Source organism: Tamandua tetradactyla, chromosome 17 (assembly GCF_023851605.1).
Source record: "Tamandua tetradactyla isolate mTamTet1 chromosome 17, mTamTet1.pri, whole genome shotgun sequence".
NCBI classification, from domain to species: domain Eukaryota; kingdom Metazoa; phylum Chordata; class Mammalia; order Pilosa; family Myrmecophagidae; genus Tamandua; species Tamandua tetradactyla.
This window is the reverse complement of record NC_135343.1, coordinates 82,448,726-82,474,863: the sequence shown is the minus strand read 5'-3', so window position 1 is coordinate 82,474,863 and position 26,138 is coordinate 82,448,726. Positions and strand designations below refer to the sequence as shown.

At 42.1% G+C, this 26,138-nt stretch overlaps 1 protein-coding gene and 1 long non-coding RNA gene across 4 annotated transcripts in view; one reads left to right on the top strand and one right to left on the bottom strand.

Moving 5' to 3' along the window:
* LOC143661448 (uncharacterized) overlaps positions 1 to 26,138 on the top strand; it is a 101,492-nt gene that overhangs the window by 24,255 nt on the left and 51,099 nt on the right. For 2 of the 3 annotated variants that reach the window (XR_013164605.1, XR_013164602.1), the window contains exon 3: positions 16,309 to 16,419. The exons of the other annotated variant lie outside the window; for it this stretch is intronic. This is a non-coding gene — a long non-coding RNA (uncharacterized LOC143661448). The remainder of the gene's footprint in view (positions 1 to 16,308; positions 16,420 to 26,138) is intronic. 3 annotated transcript variants of the gene reach the window in all.
* Positions 24,211 to 26,138, bottom strand: part of VIT (vitrin) — a 123,097-nt gene continuing 121,169 nt past the window's right edge. The window contains exon 14 of the mRNA XM_077135060.1: positions 24,211 to 26,129. Coding sequence (XP_076991175.1) covers positions 25,951 to 26,129 — 179 coding nt within the window. The 3' untranslated portion in view covers positions 24,211 to 25,950. The remainder of the gene's footprint in view (positions 26,130 to 26,138) is intronic.

Sequence of the window (26,138 nt, the reverse complement as noted above, 5' to 3'; positions counted from 1 at the left end):
ACCATATTCTAGCTTCTAGTGCTGCAGATGAGAAGTCTGATGCCAGGCAGAATCTTTTTACTTTGTATGTCACTTGATCTTTTTCCCTGGAAGTGGGTAATTTTTTCTGCTTAAGGAATTACTTTTGTTCCATGGTTTGAGATATATCTTTCACTTTCAGGTCACTAATTCAAATTTCACAAATGATGTTCCTGCATACAGAGGACTCAGTCTCTATATTCTTTAGCTTCTTCTCAACTACTTGGGGGCTGGAAGGATTATATATGCTCAAGCTGGCCAATGCTGCATGTCATGAATTCTAAATTGTGAAAATACCCTGCATATATATAAAAAGATCAGTGTAGTAATCAATCAAAAGTTATAGCAAAGATGACAGCCAATTCCCTGTTGGTCTCTATGATCATAAACAGTGGGCAGTTCAAGCAAACAAGTATTGATGATTTCCACTCAGTTCTCTATGGCAGGTTGAAGGATGAGGAGGAGAAAATTTGGGTGAAGTAAGAATTTTCTTAGAACCCTACCTGAAGATTCCTCGATTGGTATCTGAGATGGAGTATTAGCTTCTTCACTCCCCTTATCTTTGGTAATTAGGGAAACTAATTCTTTTTCCCCTTCTTCTTAAATCTAACTGCCTTACACTCTGATTTTTATGTCATTGAGAAGTGTTTGCAAATTAACTTGGTTCTGATATTAGAATCAGTAGACAGTTTTCCACCAATTTAAAAACTCTTCCCAAGTGCAAATGTGAAATATTAGCAAAGACTCATCTGGAATGGGTCATGGACATTAGCCTCCTTGGCTGTCCTAGTCTAATGTTTGACTATCACTGAATCAGCTTGTCTTCAGTTGAGATGAAGAAAATGTCACCCTGCCAATTTACCTTCCACTTCTCTATCAGTGTTCTAGGTTACTAGCTGCCGGAATGCAACGCACCAGAGATGGGTTGGCTTTTAATAAAAGGAGATTTATTTCATTAGTTCTTCAGAGCAAAGGCAGTTAACTTTCAACTGAAATTCTTTCTTACATGGGAAGGCACAGGATGATCTCTGCTGGCCTTCTCTCCAGGCCTCTGGGTTCCAACAACTTTCCCTGGGGTGATTTCTTTCTGCATTTCAAAGGCCTGAGCTGAGCTGAGCTGTGAGTGCTGAGATGAGGTATGCTGAGCTGCTTGGGCTGTGCTACACTGAGCTCTCTCATTTAAGCACCAGCCAGTTAACTCAAACATCAGTCATTGCATCATGCATGCCTCTTAGCCCGCTGCAGATGTAATGAGCAACAGATGAGGTTCACGTACCATTGGCTTATGTCCACAGCAACAGAACTAGGCATGTTCACCTGGCCAAGTTGGCAACTGAATCTAATTACCATATGTCCACCCCTTGTCAACTTGGCAACTACATGCATAGCCTTAAACAATATTAAGGTGCAAAAAATTCTCTTCTGGCTGTGGAACTGTGAATCTCCAAACAACTTATCTGGTGCCAATATGCACAGAGGATATTCACAGGATACAGGTTTTCATTTCCATAGGGAGAAATTGGAAAGAAAACCTGCAGGGCAAACATCATTGGATTTCAAAGTCTGAAAGTGATTTATCCTTCAGTTTTTGAAAGTGGCAGTCCCACCTTTTCCAAGGGCCTAGGCAGTAGCCTGCCTCTTTCCAAATCAACTTCGGGGAACATTGAGGAGACCACCTGTATTAGTTAGGGTTCTCTAGAGAAACAGAATCAACAGGGAACACTTGCAAATATAAAATTTATGAAACTGTCTCATGTGACTGTAGGAACATAGAGTCCAAAATCCACAGGGCAAGTTGCGAAGCCGATGACTCCAATGGATGGCCTGGATGAACTCCACAGGAGAGGCTCACCAGCCAAAGTAGGAATGGTACCTGTCTCCTCTGAGTCCTCCTTAAAAGGCTTCCCATGATTATATTTAGCATCACTAATTGCAGAAGACACTCCCCTTTGGCTGATTACAAATGGAATCAGCTGTGGATGTAGCTGACGTGATCATGACCTAATCCTATGAAATGTCCTCATTGCAACAGACAAGCCAGTGCTTGCCCAATCAGATAAACAGGTACCACAACTTGGCCAAGTTGACACCTGTCCCTAACCATGACAGTCCACCCCTTGTCAACTTGGCACCTATATATACATATCACCTTAGACCATACTTAATTTCAAAATGAAAACAAATAAGCACACATTTTTTTCCTTTTACCTGACAATACTCAACTGTCCTGCCTATAACTGGAAACACATTAAATCTCTCCAGAATAGGGTGCAAATCCTTGGGCAACATTCATTCTTAAACTTGATATCTTACAACTTAAATATATAACATGAACAAAACAGCATTACAGTCCTTGTTTCTGTAACTGATCACATGGTCGAAGTTCATATTTATCACTACCTTCTTCCACTACCCATTCCATGTTCCCTTTCCCCTCAGCAAGCACTTCAGCTGGCCATAATTCTTTGCCTGGTGGGGTGACCCAAACCTTCATTCCTGAAGTTTCAGAGCCATTAGTAGTCCTGCCTGGATTGTGTTGTTGCAATTTTCCATTGATTTTAATCACAGGGCATGGTAGTACTAATAGACACCCCAGGGGATCTCCTATATTCCAAGAAAACTCTTCTTTACCTCCATTATGTAGTTGCAGTCCTACTTCCTTCTGATAGTCAGGGGCAATTACCACAGACAATAATGTAATCCTCTTCTTGGTGTGTTGATCCAGAGGCATAAGTAGCCCAAAGTGACCAGGTGGCAATCTTAACTTCCAGTTCAGTGGTATCACTGTTGTTTCTCCTGGAGGAAGCACACCCCATTTTGGAACTAAAACCTATAGACCAGCAGAACTCAGGGTAGCAGGGACAGGAAGCAAAAATTTTCCTAGTGGATCACTAAGGGTAACAGTGAGTGGTACTACGCCCATTTCCACCCCTTGGTTCCTGGACCCATGGATCCTGGCTATGGGGGGGAGAAACATCACCATACAGCGGACGCTGATTCAGAGCATACACAGCTTCCTGGAGAACATTACCCCAGCCTTTCAAGTTTTTGCCACCTAGTTGGCACCGTAATTGAATTTTCAAAAGGCCATTCCACCGTTCTATCAATCCAGCTTCTTATGGATGATGGGGAACATGGTAAGACCAGAGAATTCCATGAGCATGTGCCCATTCCTGCACTTCATTTGCTGTGAAGTGTGTTCCTTGATCCAAAGGAATGCTATGTGGAATACCATGATGATGGATAAGGCATTCTGTAAGCCCACGGATGGTAGTTTTGGCAGAAGCATTGTGTGCAGGGAAAGCAAACCCATATCCAGAGTGTGTGTCTATTCCAGTTAGAACAAATCACTGCCCCTTCCATGAAGGGAGTGGTCCAATGTAATCAACTTGCCACCATGTAGCTGGCTGGTCACCTCAAGGAATGGTGCCATATCGGAGGCTGAGTGTGGGTCTCTGCTGCTGGCAGATTGGGCACTCAGCAGTGGCTGTAGCCAGGTCAGCCTTGGTGAGTGGAAGTCCTTGTTGCTGAGCCCATGCATAACCTCCATCGCTACCACCATGACCACTTTGTTCATGAGCCCATTGGGCAATAACAGGAGTTGCTGGGGAAAGAGGCTGACTGGTATCCACAGAATGGGTCATCTTATCCACTTGATTATTAAAATATTCCTCTGCTGAAGTCACCCTCTGGTGTGCATTCACATGGGACACAAATATCTTCATGTTTTTAGCCCACTCAGAAAGGTCTATCCACATACTTCTTCCCCAGACCTCTTTGTCACCAATTTTCCAATTATGGTCTTTCCAAGTCCCTGACCATCCAGCCAAACCATTAGCAACAGCCCATGAGTCAGTATACAAACGCACCTCTGGCCAGTTTTCCTTCCAAGCAAAATGAACAACCAGGTGCACTGCTCGAAGTTCTGCCCACTGGGAGGATTTCCCCTCACCACTGTCCTTCAAGGACACCCCATAAAGGGGTTGTAATGCTGCAGCTGTCCACTTTCGGGTGGTACCTGCATATCGTGCTGAACCATCTGTAAACCAGGCCCGAGTTTTCTCTTCCTCAGTCAATTCACTGTAAGGAACTCCCCAAGAGGCCATAGCTCTGGTCTGGGAAAGAGAAGGTAATGTGGCAGCAGGAGTGGAAACCATGGGCATTTGTGCCACTTCTTCATGTAACTTACTTGTGCCTTCAGGACCTGCTCTGGCTCTATCTCGTATATGCCATTTCCATTTTACAATAGAGTGCTGCTGTGCACACACAACTTTATGGCTTGGTGGGTCAGACAACACCCAACTCATGATAGGCAACTCAGGTCTCATGGTAACTTGGTGGCCCATGGTTAAGTGTTCAGTCTCTACTAAGGCCCAGTAGCAAGCCAAAAGCTGTTTCTCAAAAGGAGAGTAGTTATCTGCAGCAGATGGTAAGGCTTTGCTACAAAATCCTAAGGGTATACATCGTGATTCTCCTATAGGGGCCTGCCAAAGGCTCCAGACAGCATCTGTATTTGCCACTGAAACTTCCAGCGCCATTGGATCTGCTGGGTCGTATGGCCCAAGTGGCAGAGCAGCTTGTGCAGCAGCCTGGACCTGTCACAGAGCCTCCTCTTGTTCAGGTTCCCACTCAAAATTAGCAGCTTTTCTGGTCACTCGATAAATGGGCCAGAGTAGTACACCCAAATGAGGAATATGTTGTCACCAAAATCCAAAAAGACCAACTAGGTGTTGTGCCTCTTTTTTGGTTGTGGGAGGGGCCAGATGCAGCTATTTATCCTTCACCTTAGAAGGGATATCTCGACATGCCCCACACCACTGGACACCTAGAAATTTTACTGAGATGGAAGGCCCCTGGATTTTTGTTGGATTTATCTCCCATCCTCTGACACGCAAATGCCTTACCAGTAAATCTAGAGTAGTTGTTACTTCTTGCTCACTAGCTCCAATCAACATGATATCATCAATATAATGCACCAGTGTGATGTCTTGTGGGAGGCAGAAACGATCAAGGTCTCTGCGAACAAGATTATGACATAGGGCTGGAGAGTTGATATACCCCTGAGGTAGTACAGTGAAAGTATATTGCTGACCTTGCCAGCTGAAAGCAAACTGTTTCTGGTAGTCCTTACTAATAGTTATTGAGAAAAAAGCATTTGCCAGACCAATAGCTGCATACCAGGTACCAGGGGATGTATTGATTTGCTCAAGCAATGATACTACATCTGGAACAGCAGCTGCAATTGGATTTACCACCTGGTTGAGTTTACGATAATCCACTGTCATTCTCCAAGACCCATCTGTTTTCTGCACAGGACAAATAGGAGACTTGAATGGGGATGTGGGTGGGAATCACCACCCCTGCATCTTTCAAGTCCTTAAGAGTGGCAGTAATCTCTGCAATTCCTCCAGGAATATGGTATTGCTTCTGATTTACTACTTTGCTTGGTAAGGGCAGTTCTAGTGGCTTCCACTTGGCATTTCCCACCATACTAGCCCTCACTGCATGAGTTAGAGAACCAACGTGGGAATTCTGCTAGTTGCTCAGTATGTCTATGCCAATTATACATTCCGGAACTGGGGAAATAACTACAGGATGGGTCCGGGGGCCCACTGGACCCACTGTGAGGCGGACCTGAGCTAAAACTCCATTGATCACCTGGCCTCCATAAGCCCCCACTCTGACTGGTGGTCCAGAGTGACGTTTTGGGTCCCCTGGAATTAATGTCACTTCTGAACCAGTGTCTAATAATCCCCAAAATATCTGATAATTCCTTTTCCCCAATGCACAGTTACCCTGGTAAAAGGCCGTCGGTCTCCTTGGGGAAGACTTAGAGGAAGATTAACAGTATAAATTTGTGGCAGTGTAACAGGTTTCTCCCCCATAGGGACCTGGCCTCCCCTTCATTCAAGGGGCTCAGGGTCTGTAAACTGTTTCAAGTCCGGAAATTGATTAAGGGGCCGTGACTCTGTGTTTTTGTAATTCAGGTTAGACTTCTGTTCCCTTGACCTAGAACTCTTTTGTTTATACAGCTCCAACAAGAATTTAGCAGACTGCCTTTCTATTGTATTTCTAGGCACCCCATGATTTACTAGCCAATGCCACAAGTCTCTGCGTGTCATATAATTTTGATGCCTCCTTTGAGTTTGTTGTCTATTATAATAGCCGCGTCTACCCTGTCTTTGGTGATTAAGTGCTGCCACCTGGCTTTTGCCAACTTGGGATCCTGTCATCCCCATTGTGTTTAAGGATTCCAGCTCAGTGACAGCAGTTCCTAGAGTGATATCTGACCTACAGAGAAGTGCAACCACAGAGCTCTTGAGGGATGATGGTGCTAGTCTCACAAACTTATTTCTCACTGCTCTGGTAAAAGGTGCATCCTCTGGACTTTCCTGGGGTGTAAGAGCAGGCTTTGCATGATAAATCCACTCTAATATTCCAATATCTCTAAGCCTCTGGATCCCCTCATCTACATTATACCAGGGAAGTTCTGGCATTTCAACCTCAGGTAATGTTGGCCACCTTTTGATCCATGTTTCAACCAACCACCCAAACAAGCCGTTAACACCTTTTCTAACCACTCGAGCTATAACATTGAATGCAGAATCTCTGCTTAGTGGGCCCATATCAATAAATTCAGTCTAACCCAGCCTTATATTCCTCCCACCATTATCCCAAACCCTTAAAATCCATTGCCACACATATTCCCCTGATTTCTGCCTATATAAATCGGAAAACTCACACAGTTATTTTGGAGTATAACATACCTCCCCATGTGTGATACTTTGTACCTCACCTTTAGGGGCCTGTTGGGACTTTAGTCTAGTTATAGGTCTAGAAGAAATGAGGGGTGGTGGGGGTGGGTCATGAAAAGAATTAGAAATATCTTCCAAGCCATTTGCTTCAGGGCCTTCATTTCCAATTTCATCTGGTGAAGCAGGATTAATCACTCTAGGGCTAATCCCTTCAGGAGGAGGTTGGGTGGCCAATTCCTCAAGGCAAGCTGGAGGTGGGGCAGCTATGTCCTCAGGGCAGACTATTACAGGGTTATCTAAAGAAGGCTCAGCATGGTCTAGGGTTTCAACCTCACCCCCAACATCATTATCAATCCATATGTCACCATCCCATTTTTCAGGGTCCCACTCCTTTCCAATCAATGCCCTCACTTTAACGGCAGACACCGTGCAAGACTGAGATTTCAGTTTTTATTGTAAAGTTGCCACTCTAACAATAAGATTCTGAGTCTGATTTTCAGAGATCTCAAGTCTACGGCTACAGGAAATAAGATTTTCCTTCAGGATACTCATAGAAACGTCTACATCTTTCAGATGGCGCTTAAGCTTCTCATTTGAAGCCTTAAGCCCACCCCTTTCACCCTTTAATGTAGACAGTGTACCTAACAACAACCAACCAACATCTCTATAACTCTTATTTCTACAAAACTCTGTAAAGGTGTCAAAAACATTTTCCCCCAGAGTCTGGCTTTTACAAGCGAAGCATTAGGAGAATCGAATGATGATATTTTGACTATCTCCTTTGCCAACTCACTCCATGGATTGGGAGTGTCCTTCTGATTACGGGAATCAGAGTCCTTAGTGTCTCTGAGTCCAGTCAGAGTAGAAAACCATTCATAAAAACCCATTTTTAAGATTCTGTTACTTAAGAACCATTCCTGGTACCAAGATGTATTAGTTAGGGTTCTCTAGAGAAACAGAATCAACAGGGAACACTTGCAAATATAAAATTTATGAAAGTGTCTCACGTGACCGTAGGAACGCAGAGTCCAAAATCCACAGGGCAGGCTGCAAAGCCGATGACTCCAATGGATGGCCTGGATGAACTCCACAGGAGAGGCTCACCAGCCAAAGCAGGAATGGAACCTGTCTCCTCTGAGTCAGCCTTAAAAGGCTTCCCATGATTACATTTAGCATCACTAATTGCAGAAGACACTCCCCTTTGGCTGATTACAAATGGAATCAGCTGTGGATGTAGCTGATGTGATCATGACTGTATTAGTTAGGGTTCTCTAGAGAAACAGAATCAACAGGGAACACTTGCAAATATAAAATTTATAAAAGTGTCTCACGTGACCGTAGGAACGCAGATTCCAAAATCCACAGGGCAGGCTGCGAAGCTGATGACTCCAATGGATGGCCTGGATGAACTCCACAGGAGAGGCTCGCCAGCCAAAGCAGGAATGCAACTTATCTCCTCTGAGTCCTCTTTAAAAGGCTTCCCATGATTGCATTTAGCATCACTAATTGCAGAAGACACTCCCCTTTGGCTGATCACAAATGGAATCAGCTGTGGATGTAGCTAACGTGATCATAACCTAATCCTATGAAATGTCCTCATTGCAACAGACAGGCCAGTGCTTACCCAATCAGACGAACAGGTACCACAACATGGCCAAGTTGACACCTGTCCCTAACCATGACAGTCCACCCCTTGTCAACTTGGCACCTATACCTTAGATTTCCAAATGAAAACAAAAATAAGCACACATTTTTTCTTTTACCTGACAATACTCAACTGTCCTGCATATAACTGGAAACACATTAAATCTCTCCAGAATAGGGTGCAAATCCTTGGACAACATTCATTCTTAAACTTGATATCTTACAACTTAAATAGTATAACACAAACAAAACAGCATTACAGTCCTCGTTTCTGTAACTGATCACGTGGTCGAAGTTCATATTTATCACTACCTTCTTCCACTACCCATTCCATGTTCCCTTTCCCCTCAGCAAGCACTTCAGCTGGCCGTGGTTCTTTGCCTGGTGGGGTGACCCAAACCTTCATTCCTGAAGTCTCAGAGCCATTAGTGGTCCTGCCTGGATTGTGTTGTTGCAGTTTTCCATTGATTTTAATCACAGGGCATGGTAGTACTAATAGACGCCCCAGGGGATCTCCTATATTCCAAGAAAACTCTTCTTTACCTCCATTATGTAGTTGCAGTCCTACTTCCTTCTGATAGTCAGGGTCAATTACCCCAGACAATAATGTAATTCCCTTCTTGGTGTGTTGATCCAGAGGCATAAGTAGCCCAAAGTGGCCAGGTGGCAATCTTAACTTCCAGTTCAGTGGTATCACTGTTGTTTCTATGGCCAAGTTGACACCTGTCCCTAACCATGACAATGACCTAATCCTATGAAATGTCCTCATTGCAACAGACAGGCCAGTGCTTGCCCAATCAGATAAACAGGTACCACAACTTGGCCAAGTTGACACCTGTCCCTAACCATGACACCACCTTTTCCTCAGCTTCACTCTCTCCAGGCATCAGAGCCACACCTCGGCTCTCTGCCATTTCTGGGGTGCATACTCAACCCCTCCATGTGATGGCAGCCAGGCTCTCCCCAGTCCCCAAGGAGTGGGCTGTACCTTCTCAAAGGCGTGAAATGGCACAACTCTTCCACTGCAATGAGATGGGAGACTCATCTTCTGCCTTCAGGGCAAACTCACCCTCTCCATGTATATGGGTGGGTCCACTCTCTTAGCTGAGGTTTCTTGGCTTCAGACCCGAGCTTCCATGTTTCTCACTCTGCAAACTCCAATTTGTCCTTTTTGTGTCCCCCTTTGTCCAGATTGGCAGTGGTTCTATTTACACCAACAGTCTCTTCAAACACTCCATCATTCTCTGCAAAGTTCCTCCAAAATCTTCCCCTTAGCCATCCAAAAAACCATCCCAACATATCTGGTATTTGCAAGCTGCAGCAGCACCCCACTCCCGGTAACTTAATATGTTCTAGTTTGCTAGCTGCCAGAATGCAACACAGCAGAGACAGATTGACTTTTAATAAAAGGGGATTTATTTCATTACCTCTTCAGAGGAAAGGAAGCTAACCTTCAACTGAGGTTCTTTCTTACATGGGAAAGCACAGGGTGATCTCTGCTGGCCTTCTCTTCAGGCCTCTGGGTTCCAACAACTTTCCCTGGGGTGATTTCTTTCTGTATCTCTGAAGGCCTGGGTTGAGCTGCGAGTGCTGAGATGAGGTATACTGAGTTGCTTGGGCTGTGCTACATTGAGCTCTCTCATTTAAGCACCAGCCAATTATATCAAACATCATTCACTGCAGCAGGCATGCCTCCTAGCCGACTGCAGATGTAATCAGCAACGGATGAGGTTCACGAACTTATGTCCACAGCAACAGAACTAGGTACCTTCACCTGGCCAAGTTGACAACTGAATTCAACTACCACAATCAGCATGGGATGTAATCAACCTCAAATTTGAGAAAACCCACAAACAGGACCTAGATGAATAGGGAAGCCTCTTCTATAATGAGAAGTCCAGAGGAAGGCAGTTACTGGTATTGGTTCCACTGTTCAAAACTGTCAAGAAGGGCTCAAAATAGAGGGAAAAATATTAAAATATATTGGGTAGATGGAAATACTACTGGTCAATGAGAGGGAGGCAGAAGGAGTATGGGATGTATGAGTTTTTTCATTTTTCATTTTATTTCTTTTTCTGGAGTGATGCAAATGTTCTAAGAAATGATCATGGGGATGAATATAGTACTATGTGATGATACTGTGAGCCACCAATTGTCCACCATGTATGGAATGTTTGTATGTTAAGAATGTTCATGTTTGTATGTTGTTTTGGCTTGTCCATTAAAAAAAAGGAAGGGCCCAAGCTTAATATTTGTTTTCAACCGCTTTCTAGAATATTGATTTTGTAATGTCATGTTTGTTCTCAAGTTGGTTCCCAAAATGCCAGTCATGTTTTTCAAGTTCAAGGCAAGGAGGAGGTTAAAAAGGAGAAGGGGACAAATAATTAGGACTTTTCTCCTTTTGACAGCAAAGAGTTTCAACCCAGAGGCCCTCCAGTAGATTTCTCCTGCTGTCACATCGGCCAAAATATTGGCCTCAAGTAAATTTAAGGACTGATGAGAAAACAAATGTCCTACTTTTCAGCCTCTGTAATAGGAGATGGCGAGGGAGAATTCAGTTTGAAATGACTAGTGGGTTAGCCAACAAACACTCTCTGCCATACCTGCCCCATTGGAAGAAAATCTCTTTAGTCATTTATTTTTATTTTGCTTTTTCCCTTATCTCCTCTTCCTCTACCCTGATTAGAAAAGGTAATACATATAATTGGTAGGAAGTGAGTCCTCATATCTTCACTCTTGGAAAGAGTGCCTCAAATCTTCCAAATGCGACATTCACCTCCTCCATAGGACATCATACTCTAATCTTGTCAGTCCATTCCCTGCTTTAAATTCACTCACTATTATCTGAAGATTGATCAGACATCAAACCCTGATAAATATGTTTCCTTTCGCCTAAACCTTAAAGAACTCGACCTTCCTCAATAAATGCTGAATTTGCCCCTAAGGTCAGGTTTAAGTTTTATATCAATTGGTGAATGATTCTTCCTTCACAAAGGAGATTATCTTTCAGACCTCAGAAGAGGTTGGTTTGTTTTTCTGAAGATGCTTAAAAGACCTTAAGTAATGTCATTTAAAAATAGCCTCTTTAAGCATTTATTCTTTGGACCAACCACTATTAAAAGACATAACTTTCTGACTCAGAATAAAGACTAAATTATGCTTCTGACCAAGATGAAGTAACAGAGACAGGATTTATCTTCTTGCCTTGAACAATTTTAAAACATGGGAGTGGTGGTACAAATAATCAGACACTTTCAGACACTGAACAATAGGCAGTACAAGACAATATGCCCTGAGAGAGATTAATGCCTCAGTTTACATCTTAGAGAGAGTGTCCATGAGTCCATATAGAGAGGGGCAGCACAAGCAGAGTTTATAGGTTTCAGTGACTTGAGGAGACAGAAGTGTGGGTTTGGAGAGGCCAAAGTGCGTAGAATTTATAGGTCTGAGTACCATGAGAGAACTCTGGAGATATGAACTGGCACTCCCCAAGTCTTTAGGTAAGTATTGGTAATCACAAGATTATAAAGAAACTATCAAAGACTGGGGAAAGATCCACCCAAAACATGCAGGCAGAACAATTCCCTAATGTTATTCAGCACTGGGAAGAGTAAATGTTTCTACAGGCACAGTAGAGCAACCTCATAAAATATCAGGCATTAGGTAGAGGACTCAGAAAACTATTATTGTCTCACTAGCAAGGACAACTCAACCCTACACTAAAGGTTGTTCTGGTCCTGCCTTATGAAGATTAAAAGTATGACCCAGAAGAATCAAAGAATTTTCAAGTAACTTACCTGTAATCCAAAACAAAGATCACATATATATATGAATATCTAGCACTCAAATTCACATTTGGCATTCAATTATCAGGCATGCAAAGAAGCAGGAAAACACAACACAAATTGGAGAAAAAATAAATTGAAAATGACCTATAAATAGCACATGATAGAATTAGTAGGCACATTTAAATATTACTGTAACCACATAAAACATGTTTTTTTACAATATGTTTTAAAAGATAAAGGAAAACATAAATACAGTAAAAAGTGGCATGGAAGATATAAAAAAGGATCCAAACCAACTTTCTAGAAGGAAAAATGCACCTGAAAGGAAAAAACACACTAGATAAGATTAACAGCATTTTAGACAAAATGAAAGAAAAAGTTGGTGAACTTAAAGACATAAAAGAAATTATCCAAAATTAAATAAACAGAGAAAATTTAAAAATTTATAGAACACCAGTGTGAATGTGGGAAAATGTCAAGTAGGCTAAGATATGTGCAGTTTAAGTTCCCCAATGAGGTGTAAGAGCAGTGGGAACAGAAGAAATATTTGAAGAAATATGGGCTGAAAACTTACCAGATATCACCAGAACTATAAGCTAACAGAGCCAAAATTCTCATCAAACCCAACACCTACATCTATATGCATATGTATGCACGTGTGTATGTATGTGTGTGAACATACATTATAATAAAATTTATTAAGGTTATGATTAAAAGAAGCAAGAGGAAAAATAAATATTATAGAAAGAGTTACTGACGACAAAAATAACATTTCTCCTGCTATCGCATCAGCCGAAATATTGGCCTCAAGTAAATTTAAGGACTGTTGAGAAAACAAGTGTCCTACTTTTCAGCCTCTGTACAATGCAAACATGAAGATAGTTGAACAATATCTTGAAAGCACTGAAATGAAACTTAAAACCTTGTTCAACTTTCAATTCTATACCTTGTAAAAATATCTTTCAAAATAAAGGTGAAGGGGTTGAAAGTGTGGTTCAGTGTTAGAATTCTCACCTGCCATGCAAGAGACCTGAGTTCAATTCCCAGCCCATACTCTTCCCTAAAAAACAAGCAAACAATGAAAAAGAAAAATGGAAAAAATTTCAACAAATGGTGCTGCAACAATGGGATACTCATGGAAAAACAAATGAAATGTGACCCCGCCATACAGCATACAAAAAAATATACAAATAAAGGTAAAGACTTTTTCAGACATACGAAAGCTGAAAGTATTCATCACTAGCAGATATGCTAAAGAAGTCCTTCAGCAGAAAGAAAATGAAACTTGAGAATATGAATCTACAAAAAGCTACAAAGAACAATGAGAAGAAATCAAGAAAAAATTCAATTTACAATAGCAACTAAAATAATCAAATATCTAGGAATAAGGCTAACCAAAGATGCAAAGAACTTGTACACAGAAAACTACAAAACATGGCTAAAAGAAACTATGGAAGACCTAAATAAATGAAAATACATTCCACATTCATGGATTAAGAGAGTGAATATCATTAAGATACTTATAGATTCAATGCAACCCCAGTAAAAATCCAATAACCTTCTTTGAAAAAATGGAAAAACAAATCATCAAATTCCTAAGGAATGGCGAGTTGCCTTGAATAACTAAAGCCATTTTGAAAAGGAAGTGTGAGGCTGGAGGACTCATACTTCCCAATTTTAAAACATATTAAAAAGCCACAGCAATCAAAACAGCAATGAAACTGGCACAAGGACAGACATATAGACCAATGGAATTGAATTGAGAGTACAGAAATCAACCTTTACATTTATGGCCAACTGAATTTTGACAAGAGGGAAAACACCATTCAATTGGGAAAAAATAGTCTGTTCAACAAATGGTGCTAGGAAAACTGGATCTCCATTTGGAAAAAAAAAAAAGGAGGACATTTGGCTCATGACTTACACAAAAATCAACTCAAAACTGATCAAAGACCTAAATATAAGAGCCAGTATTAGCAAGCTCCTAGAAAAAAACATAGGGAATCATCTTCAGGACTTTTGTTATGCAATGGTTTCTTAGACTTTATACCCAAAAAGAGAAGCAACAAAATTAAAAATAGATAAAGGGGATCTCATCAAAATTAAAAACTTATGAGCCTCAGGACTCATAAGTACTTTCAGGACTTTATCATGAAAGTAAAATGACAACCTACATAATGGGAAAATGTACCTGGAAACCACATATCCAATAAAGGCCTACTGTCCAGAATGTAAAAGGAACCGTTCAACTTAGCAACAAAACCCAGTTAAAAAATGGGCAAAGGACTTGAATAGGAAGATATACAAATAGCCAGAAAGCACATGGCCAGAAAGCCCTGAAAAGATGCTCATGATCATTAGTCATCAGGGAAATGTGAATCAAAACCATAATGAGATACATTTCATTATGTATCTCTCCTATTAGAATGGCTGCTATTAAAAAAAAAAAACACAGAAAATAACAAGTGTTAGAGAGGATGCAGAGAAATGAGAGCACTCATTCACTGCTGGTGGCAGTGTAAGATGGTTCAGCCACTATGGAAGACCGTTTGGCAATTCCTCAGAAAACTAAGTAAAGAACTACCTATGACCCAGTAATCCCACTACTAGGTATATACCAAAAAAAGTTAAAGCAGGGATTCGAGTAGATACGTGCACACCAATATTCACAGTGTCATTATTTCCATTGCCAAAAGTTGGAAGCCACAAAAGGCTCCATCACCAATGAATGAATAAATAAAATGTGGTATCGACATACAATGAAATATTATTCAGCAGTATAAAGGAATGATGTCCTGATACATGCCACAACATAGATGGACCTTGAAGGCCTCATGTTGAAACAAATAAGCCAGACACAGAAGGGCAAATATTGTATGATCTCACTGATTTGAAATAATTAGAACCAACTTTCTAAGATCTATACTTAAAGGCAAAGAAACTAGAGTAGACAAAACAAATTTTTTTAAAAAAGAACAAATTTGGAGGACTCACACCCTGATTTCAACACTTCCTATAAAAATACAGTAATCAAAATAAAGTGATATTGGTAAAAGGATAGATATATTGATCAAAGTAAGAGGATAGAGTCCAAAAAATTACACCCACATTTATGGTCAATTGATTTTTTTTTGTATGCTGTGTCACATTTCATTTTTTTTCCATGTGAGCATGTATCCCATTATCATAGCACCATTTGTTGAACTTTTGTCTGTTGTTAGTTTTGCTTGTTTGTTTGTTTTTTGAGAGGTGCATGGACTGGGAATCGAACCCAGGTCTCCTGCATGGCAGGTGAGAATTCTAACATGGAACTACCCTTGCACTCCCTTATGGGCAATTGATTTTTCAACAAAGATCCAGAGACAATTCAAGAGAGAGAGAGAACAGTCTTTTCAACAGGAGGTGTTGAAACAATTGAATAACCACTTACCAAAATATGAACCTTGATTCATACTCTACCAATATATGCAAAAATTAACTCAAACTTAATTTAATATCTAAATGCAAATCTATTAGAATTCTAGAGGGAAACATAGAAGAAAGTCTTTGTGACCTTTGGGTTAGCCAAAGATGTTCTTATGTCTTAGATGCAACAACCCAAAGCATGATCCTTTCAGCCCTGGTCTGCACTGCCATTTGGTGGCTGGGCTCCTCTTTCTGTGTAATTTGTCTGCCTCATGTAACTTCAGGGTTTATAGGGATCCCAACACATGCCCCCGGCTGTCCTCCATGGAACCTCAGTCAGTGTACCAAGACATCCAATAGTTTCATTTGGGTACACCAGCAAAGCAGAGTCAGGGCTGGAAATGAATACAGCTTGCCCAAAGTGCCACCATGAGTTGCTCTGTCATCAGGATGCCACTTTAATTGCCCACACGTGGACCCCTGCAGCACAGCCAGGATCTGTGTGGGTCTCTGCCCCTGGGTTTTAGTTAATGTGGGTGGGTTGCTAAACTACTGCCATGGGTGGCTGTGTAGGAGCGACCACAGAAAGAGGTGCCTGGGACGGGAAGCTGCCTCTGTGAGATACGTACACTGTGGATCCGAGGACCCTTCCGGGGTTCAGATTGGTAAATTTGTCCGACCACTCTCCTACGTTTCAGGTGCCATGGGTGGCTGTGTAGGAGCGACCGCGGAAGGAGGTGCCTGGGACGGGAAGCTGCCTCTGTGAGATACATGCTCTGTGTGGATCCGAGGACCCGTCCGGGGTTCAGGTTGGTAAATTTGTCCGACCACTCTCCTACATTTCAGGTGTGCCCCTTTCCCCAATTTAGCGTTTATTGAGTCTTTCGCCATTCGACTGTCCTGCAGATCAAATGTTCTCGGGGATGTCTTAGACTTGCCAGCTTGTGGACATCACCTAGGGGTGCATTCTTGAAGCCTGTTCAGATTAAGGTGAGGGAAAATGAAAAAAAAAAGTTCTCTGTGTAATGAGAAATCCTACTACCCTTCTGATTTCAAAAATTTGTTCTTCAAGAAGGAAAGAGCATAGGATTTCTTGGTTCCCCCTGGAAAGTTGTTCTTACCTAGTCATTTGAGAAATTTCAATATCTACATGAAAATTCTGGAACAGTATTTCTTTAAATACTTCCTTAATTTTGAGTTCACATTTTAGACATCCTTTTGTCATTTTCACTTCCTGTAATTCAGAATTTGTAAATTTGAACCTTCATCATTAATTTCATCTTATTTGGTTCTGTGGCGTTTTTTTTTTTTGCATGGGCAGGCACCGGGAATTGAACCCGGATCTCTGGCATGGCAGGTGAGAACTCTGCCTGCTGAGCCACCATGGCACCGCCCTTCTGTGGCTTTTTAGTCTGTTGGCTTTCTATGTTTCTTCTATGAGGAGCAAACCTTAAACAATCATTTTGTCAAAATGTTGGTGTATGGTTTTTACTGCATTCACTTAAATAATTTTTGCTGAGACAGACTTGATTTTCAACCTGCCATTTATGAAATGTGTGACTCTGAGATAAGTTAAGTAGACTCTGAGTTTCTGTCTTCCCTTCTATAAAATGGGGAGATATGTGCTTTGAAGTATCATTGTGGACTTAATTGAGATAATAGATGTGAAGAAGGCTGAGAAGATAGTGGCAAGCACATAAAAGTGCCTCAGGATGGGTCAGTTCCGTAATTCCCTTTCTTCTCACTCGACCCATCCAGGGGAGCTGTTCACAGGGCCTTGACTGCAAAAAGAAACTTTCTGTGGAGAAATGTGAACCTAGTAACCAAAACCAACACATTCCAAAGACTTCTTGATTTAGAAATTCATGACCTGAATGTTTCCAAGCAATTTATTTAGAGATCTCCTTAGAAAAAGAGTCAAGCTAGAGTAAAACTAATTTTCTCCATTATTAACATCTTCCAGAAAATAAAAAGATAAATTTTGGAAAATTTACAGGCAATGCCATATTCAGATATCATTAATCTATTTTAGATTTTCTTTTTTAAAGGGACTTGGCATCAGAATCTCTCTTCATTGACCTGTTGAGATAAAACCCTAAGGCTGTCAGCACCCCCCCACCCCACTCATGGGGAGAAGGCAGTGTACTTCGAAACGTTCCTGGATCTGAAGGGAGAATTCATTGCTCCTCTCTTTGCTTCTTATTAAGAAAACGTTCCTTGATCACAAGCAGATCTTTGACAGCTGGAGTGAGGGAGTGGGGTAGGATTTGGAATTGTCAAGGAGATGCAGGATCAGGCAGAGCCAAAACCTCTCAAGGGCAATGTTGTGGTACCAAGGGCTTCCTTGGGCATCTGAAAAACCAGTTGCTAGCTGCATCTGAGCTATAGGTTTTTGTTTTGTTTTGTTTTGTTTTGTTTTGATTTTACTATTATTACTTTTATTTTTTTCTCTATATTAACATTCTATATCTTTTTCGGTTATGTTGCTAGTTCTTCTAAACCAATGCAAATGTACTAAGAAATGATGATCATGCATCTATGTGATGATGTTAAGAATTAATGATTGCATATGTAGAATGGTATGATCTCTAAATGTTGGGTTAATTTCTTTTTTTCCTTTAATTAAAAAAAAAAGAGAGAAGGGATAATTGGAGCTGAAGGGATACAGACTGTACAATGGGACTGGATATAAAAACTCAGAAATGGACAGCACAATACTACCCAATTGTAATGCAATTATGTTAAAACACTGAATGAAGCTGCATGTGAGGTATAGGTTTTTTGTTTTTGTTTTTTTTGTTTTTTTTTCTTTCTATTATTGGTTTAATTCTTATTCTGTTGTCTTTTTATTTCTTTTTCTAAATCGATGCAAATGTACTAAGAGATGATGAATATGCAACTATGTGATGTTATTAAGAATTACTGATTGTACATGTAGATTGGAATGATTTCTAATTGTTTTGTTAATTCTTTTTTTAATTAATAAAAAAAAAAAAGAAAAAAAGAAAAACCAGTTGCTGTCCAGTGATCCAGTAGTCCCCATGCAACAGCGATTACTGCCATAGATTTGGCAGGTATGGACATGACCAACCCAAATGATGTTGTCAATATCAAAACAAAAGGGTCCAGATGATGGACAACAGGTGTAGGGCACCCCTTAGCTGGGGGCCAATCCTATATTGCAGGCAATTTCTTTTATAGGCTGCAGCTGTGCCCTGAAGAGGGCATCCCATGCTTCACTGAAGCCAGGGAGATGGGAAAGGAAACCTCCCACCAGAGAAACAGGAGGCTGAGAAGTGGCTTTCTGGCAGTACCTGATCAACTGCCCATCTCGTTACATTCCTTGGAAGACCACAAGGCATTCCACCAAGGCTTGAGTCAGACCATATCTGAGCCTTGCCCATATGTCCTATGTGGTGCATGCCATGGCAGAGCTGTTCCCATACAGCTGCCACCCCGTTTTGGTCTATCAAAAGAACCCAATGTCGACAATGTCTTTGCCATGGAGCCTGGAATTGGGGGTGCCTGACAGACCTGAGCTGGCTTGCATCCAAGGAACAATTAGAGTTGTTCAAAGAAAATTTTGCAGGGGCAACTTATTTCTAAAATACTTAGATTTGTGAATATTCAGAGTCCCTTGAAATCCAGAACACTTCCTTAACCAAATACCATTTTTGAAAATAGAAAGGGAGAATTCCACATGTGGATTCAACCTATTCCTTTTCGCCCCTCGGCTGCACAGAGCTCACTAGCAAATGTCACCTGTTTCGTGTGAGATTCTGCTGAGAGCATGCCAGCAAATGGACTAACGACTGAGCTGGGGAGCAACCCTTAAACAATGATCAGGGAGATAAGGAAAGCAAAAGGCAACTGAGGACTTCCAAGTAACTTTCCTGTTTTCCAAGGCCTGACATTCCATGCCGTGGAGCAGAAAATACAGATCAAGCAACAGCAAAAAAGCACAACCTGTGTGAAAAGATGGTTCTCTACTGTGTGACTGAAAAGGTGGGAGTGAGAGGGGAAGTGGGGAGGTGGGAAGGAAACAGGGCCGAGGATGAAGTGTGGTGACCATCAGGTGAAAAGAGGGAGGGAAGGCTCAAAGGGCAAAGCTGCTGCTCTGTAAGGACAAGAGCACTGGATCTGAAGTCCCGACACCAGAATTCGTAATCTAACTCTCCTCATCTCTCCAGTGTGTCCTTGGCCAACTCCTTAACTTCTCTGAGCTTCAGTGTCTTCATCTGGAAGAGGAAGAAACTAATGAGGATGTTAGGAATTATGGAAATAGGCTCAGCCAATAGCTGACACCTAGTTATGGTTGCTCCTTGTTCAAGACCAATCTCTCTCCAAAAGGAAAGTGGGAGAAGAGTGGTTCTGATAGATACATTATTCAGTCATGTGGACTTCATGCTTATTAGATGATGTAATGAATATAAAGCCTCCAGTACAGTTTATGGTGTATGGGGGCTTCTTTGTATATCTGTTACTGGTTTACTGTTGTCACCAGAATTTTCCTAGGCTCCCTCAGTCTGTAGATGGAAATGAAGTCATATGATAATCCCTCAATGGTGCTGTCGTGTTCCCCCAGGTGTACTGCAGGACTGAGTATTTGGGGGAGGGGTGCCTCTGACGGGTGTCCCCGACCTGCACAGGGACAAGCCTGCAGCCCTGCTGGGACAGTCTGGCCACTTCACATGTGGGCGCAGGTCCCGCCTAGGCTGCCACTATTCCTTCATTTTGCACCCAGAGATCTTTGCTGAGGGGGATGAAAACAGCTCCCGGGCAAAGCTGCCGGTTCTCCACGTTGGGGGACTGCCTCCCTCTGAAGGTAGAAAGAGCACGTTCCAGGCTTTGCATTGGGCTATAGAAGCTGGACACATCCCCTGCAGTTTCCGCTCTGCAGTTGCCTCCCGGCTCGGTGAGGGCATTTTCGTGCAGGAAAGCCAGATCACACCCTGGCTTTGCCCCTTAGGATAAATTCTGTGCAATTGTTTATTTTGCTTGGGTTGTGTCTTAGGCAGCCACAGCCACAGGGGCTTTTGGCCATTCAACTTCCCCCTGTTCCCCTTTGGTTTTAGAATGCGTCACGACCCTCCTCTTGAGGTTCGAAAGCAACGCCCTTCCACTAGGATTCAAAGGAGAACTTGTTTCGTGTTAGGAGAATTGAAAAAAATCAATATAATCTCAGATACAGGTTTAAAGAGACCTTGGAGATGTCAGACCAACAAGAATGAGGTGGATTTGGGGTCTGTTTCTGGTGTCTGTGCAGTTTTTGTGGCCTCTGGCTCCTCCTGGCCTCTGTGTCTTGGGCAGTCATGTAAGGACTCTTTGTTTAGAACCCCAGATGCCAATATACCATTATTCTGAAGACCCCCTGGCCACCTCAAGCAAGTGTGAAACCAGAAGAGTCACAGAAAGGAGCTATTCAGTGGGAATTGTATTTTTTTATGAGAAGGTCTCAGCTGCCAGGCTGAGTTTAGTATTTGCTTACTTTGGTAGCTCACTGCTTCCAGTCCCAGTTTGTGTCAGAGGGATGGCAGGGATAAAATTCAGCTCAGTATTTTTCAGTTAAAGGGCATTAAAAGAAGAAGAAGAAGAAAGCAAAGCCTGCATTGAAAGCGCGGTCTTTCAACTTTGTTTTCCATGGGAATGGTTATTTAAATATGACGTTTCTCTTCACACCTTCAAACTAGAACAGGCATGGATCTCCTCTGCTTCCCTGGCAGTGTGAACAGCCTTCCAGATGTGAATGGCATATAAACAAGGAACATCTTGTGTCCATTGAGGCCAAAAAAATTTTTAAAAAGTGAAATGGAACCTTAGAAACCTTGCTTTCTCCAGTAAAGCTTCTAAGCAAAACATAAGAAGGCTACAAATCAGAAAGACTATTACACAGATTGCATTTGGTTTTCTAAAGTCAGAAACTTGTGGACATGGATTCATCAGCATTCAAGGCAGCTTGATGCTTTAAGGAACTTCAGAAGGTTATTAATTGTAGGTGACCACGTAGAAGGACGAGTACCCATCCCCTACTGGCTACATCCACTAGGTTTGCCAGGTGACCCTGTTGAAAGGGGTGGCATCAAGGGGTGCGGCCCTAAAAGGCAGGAGCTTTCACTCAGCTCCTTCTGTCCAGCATGGTTCACCCATTTCCAAATCAAGATCATTCTGGAGGATGATGGAGGGAGAAGGCTACCGGGTTCTCCCGATGCTACCACTCCTGTCCCTCGTCCTATTTCTGATGCTCTACTGTCTCCCTGACCTTGGACTTCACGAGTGACTCTGGTTTCTTCCCCCAAATTCCCCTTTTCCTGGAACTACTACAAATTGAGTTTCTGTTATTTGCAATCAATGTTTACATTGGACATTTAAAAGTCTCTACTTCCATTGTACATTAATAGACCCTGAGAGTACATAATACAGAATTTTGCTTTTTTGTGTTTTGTTTTGTTTGTTGTTGGGGTACATGCTCTGGAATGAAACCTGAGTCTTCCTCATGGAAGGTGAGCATTCTACCACTGAACCACCCGTGCACCCCATCATGTAGAATTTTATATTTTACATTGTCAAGCTTGCCACAGAAGCAAAGTGGTTAAGTGTATAAACCCTGGGTCAGATTGTCTAGTACTGACTGGATGACCTTGGGTAAGTTATTTGACATCTCCGTGCCTCAATGGCATGGTCTGCAAAATGAGAATAATAATAGTTTCTCTTTCAGTAAATTGCAAGCATAAACAAGTTAGCATATGTGAAGCTCTGAGAGCAGCACCTGACATACAGCAAACACTCATTAACAGTGAGGCATTACTACAATTTTTTCATGAGGTTATTTGTAAATGCCAGCCATGCACTTGGTGCATAATCCCATGATAATTAATTATATGATTTTAATTGCTCATTTGTCTGTGGTTTCCCCTTGGACTATGAATTCCTCAAAGACATTAGTTGAATAAATGTCTCTATCCAAAGTAATTGAATCTGTGCTGTTAAGCATACCTCCTGCTTACTACATTTATTTTGGTAGTCTAAGGGGAAAACTTTGCTTAGGAATTGCATGTGAGAGTACATCATTATTTGGATACTGCTCTTTTAGGCTGGAAATCCTTGGAAGTAGAAGCATCATCCTTTGGGGGGGGGGGGGGGGGGGGGGGTTGGGCAGACTCCGGGAATTGAACCTGGGTCTCTGGCATGGCAGGCAAGAACTCTACCACTGAGCCACTGTCGCCTGTCCCATTGTCTTCTTTTAAACCCATACTGGCCTTCGAGAGACTACTGCTGGAAAACTTGCTTTCTGGAGGCTTTGTCTTTTTCAAAAGGGGTTAAAGAGCCCAGGGAAACTAGAAACACCTGACCCCTGCCAGTTTGGCCAGAAATTTTTAGCAGCACCTTGTTGCAACGCTTCAAGTCGTAGCAAAGAAATACCTTCCAAAAGGTCTTGTGGGAAAATTGAGCAGAGAATAGACACGCTGTGTAACCAAACAAAGTAGAGAATGCTTCTTCTCATTTTGTTTAGCTCTAAGGAGAAAGGGCATGGAAGACCCTTTCTGTTGAACCATGAAATGGAAGGTAGAGTTGCCTTGGGAGACAGGCGCTGGGGTCTGCACAACTCAGAAACCTCTGCAAAAGCTTGACAGAGTCCAGAAAGATGTGCAACTTGGGGTCATAGGGAGTCCTGATCCTAACAAAAGGCTGTTAGAGGAGCCAATAGTTTGGAAGACAGGAGATCTGAATTCTAGTTCTGTTGCTCTGTAGTTGCACAACTTTCTTCGGGCCTTGGTTTCCTCTTCTGCAATTTGAGGGCTTGCATAGATGGTCTCTCAGTCTCTGTTTCCAGTGCTCAGGTTTTCATTCTGCCTTGGCAGACAGTTCAGGGTGAGTCAGGTGGAAGATATATCCAAGCTTCACATATCATCCATCATCACCAGGACCCTTATCCCCAAACTGCTATGTGCATCTCCCGATTTGACCCAACCTCCGCTCCACCACTGCCTTCCCACTGGGCCTTGGGGCTCCTCTGCTGGCAGCAGGTTCCTGGAAGCCCCAACCCCTCCTCCTTATTGATGCCACTTAAAGAATGCTGGCTGTCACTTACAACTTCCGAAGTCAAGACTGTTCTCTCACCCCATGAATTTCTGGCCTGAAATATGGGGATAGATCCACTCCCTGACCCTGTCGTCCCTTCCAAACCATCTCCTGTCCTTTCTCCTTCAAAGCCTGCTATGCTCCTGCAGTGCTGCCTTCAGGCTTCCCCTCTCTGCCACTGCTGTCTTCTACCAACCTCCCAGTCACTTTCTCTTGTTCCCTGAAGGTACCAGTGCTCAGCTTGCCATTTTTCTCTCCACCATGTCTCCTACACAGACGATGTTGATGACACCATAACCTCCAAACTCTTCAACCATCTTCCTTGTGGTCCTTTCCTTGACAAAGCATACGTTCAGATATTTCTTGACAACTTGTAGACAATAAGCCCATGTGAAGAGGTTTCTTTTACAAAACTCAATGGCTGTAACTATTTTATTTTCCCAACAGGGGTAATTTTCTGAGTAAGAGGAGACACTTACAATTAAAAATAAGTCATTTTTTGGAAATATTTACTACTTGACCATAAATTGCTTTTATTATATTAAGGCCCATATGTAATAGTTATATTTCAAAAGTATTTTTGAAGACAATTTTTCTTTAAAAAACTAAAATGACTTATAGGTACCCATTAAAGCAACATTGAAAAAACCCTTTATATTGATCATCTTCCAATCAAAACAGACAGAATAATTGCTCCTAGTACTTAAGTTTTTAAATTTCTTAGTTTAGCAGTCTCTAATAGCATGTCACTGGTATCTTTCTGAAGAATTTCCTTCTTTAAAATGATTATTCTTACTTTGAACTTTTTGAACAAAACTGCGATCACCTTCAAAGTAAATGTTATGGTTAGTAAATTAGAAATTGCTTACACCTTTCATTGATTCTTTGCTGTAGACCATGATATTTTTATTGACAATACACTCTCTCTCCAGCTACTGAGAGATTTGGTTAGCTCCAATTCTAACGTGTTGTGCAATTTTTTATCCCAAGTATTAGCACAGGTACTATCTTTTGCCTCCATTCAGAGTAAGATTCTTCAACACACATTTTTATAAAACATAACATGTCAGGTAAGTCATCTCTTCTTATGATTATTTTGGATTTTCTCCCATTGCATATGTAGTTTACCCCCTAATAGATGAGTTTTTGGCAGAAGCTGGAGGTCAAAAGTGAAGTTCAACCAAACATGTCCTTCTTATTTTAATGCATCTATGAATAACACTATCTAGCTAAGTGAAAAATCTGGGACAGAAGTTAAAGTAGATGGCACCCAGGGCAACTGGCATAAACAGGGAGTCTCTCCACCCTGACTCCTGTCACTATCTTTGGTGACCTGGTGAGCTGCACAATGTTGATGACACCATAACCTCCCTTATGAGTCATCTCAGTGACTCCCTATCCTGGCTGCATATCAGAACCACCAGGAGGGCTCTTAAAATGATGCCAATGACCAGGCTTCCTGCCCTAGAGACTCAGATTTCATTGGGATAGGGGTAGAACCCAGGAATCAGCACTTTGAGGCTCCCAGGTAATTCTACCGTGCAGCCTAGGCTGAGAGCACCTACACCTCTGCAATGGACCATTTTTAAGCAAAATCAACTCATTTCTCCATGGCTGTTCCCCAAATGCTACTGAAGCAGTTGCATGTACTCAGTGATTCAGATGATTGAGAAGAGGGAGGTAAATCAGGAGAAGACATGCTGCTGCCACATTTTCTCTGCTTCTGCCCCACCCCCTTAGAGGTGCTGTCACTGTGGGCCTGTAGAGCCAGAAGGAGGGGAGAGACCCCACCATGAACCCAGCACATGCCAGCCAGAATGATACCTGGAGCCCTTGTAAACATTTAATTAAGCAACTCCTACAATATCATGACAAAATGAAACTTGTTGTGGGCTACAAAACTCTAATGAGAGATAAGAATTTAAAAATCTCAGCAAAGCTCCATTTAAGCCTTTCACAAGTGCTGCACTAAATTCTGAACATTATTCTCAGAGCAGCTGTCACAAGATGTAAAATCCCCAGCATGCTCAAAAATGATATATCGTTTTGGCTTAGTTTACAAATATAGGATCATCTTTCTAACTCCAGGTTTTGAAGTACAAAAAACAGCAATAGCAAAGAAGATCACAGCACATCCTTTTCCCAAGCCCTCCATGCCTGGCCACCCTGGGTCCACCCCGTATCCACACCATAAAGCGCTGGGGTTGTCCAAAGAGCCAACAGGTAAAGCAACATTTGCTGGGGAGCCGCATGCTCTGAGTTCAGTTTCGAGGCTGTGAGTTAAACTCTGTACAAATGTTCTGGATGATTGTGGGGACAAATTTGTAGAGGTTGTCAAACTCGTCCACGAAGAAGGAGTGGTCCCTGGCAGGGTGAGTGGCGATGACGTCCAGCTCGTCCGGTGCAGCCCAGACAATACCTATGGCATAGGTGATCACTCCTGCAGGGA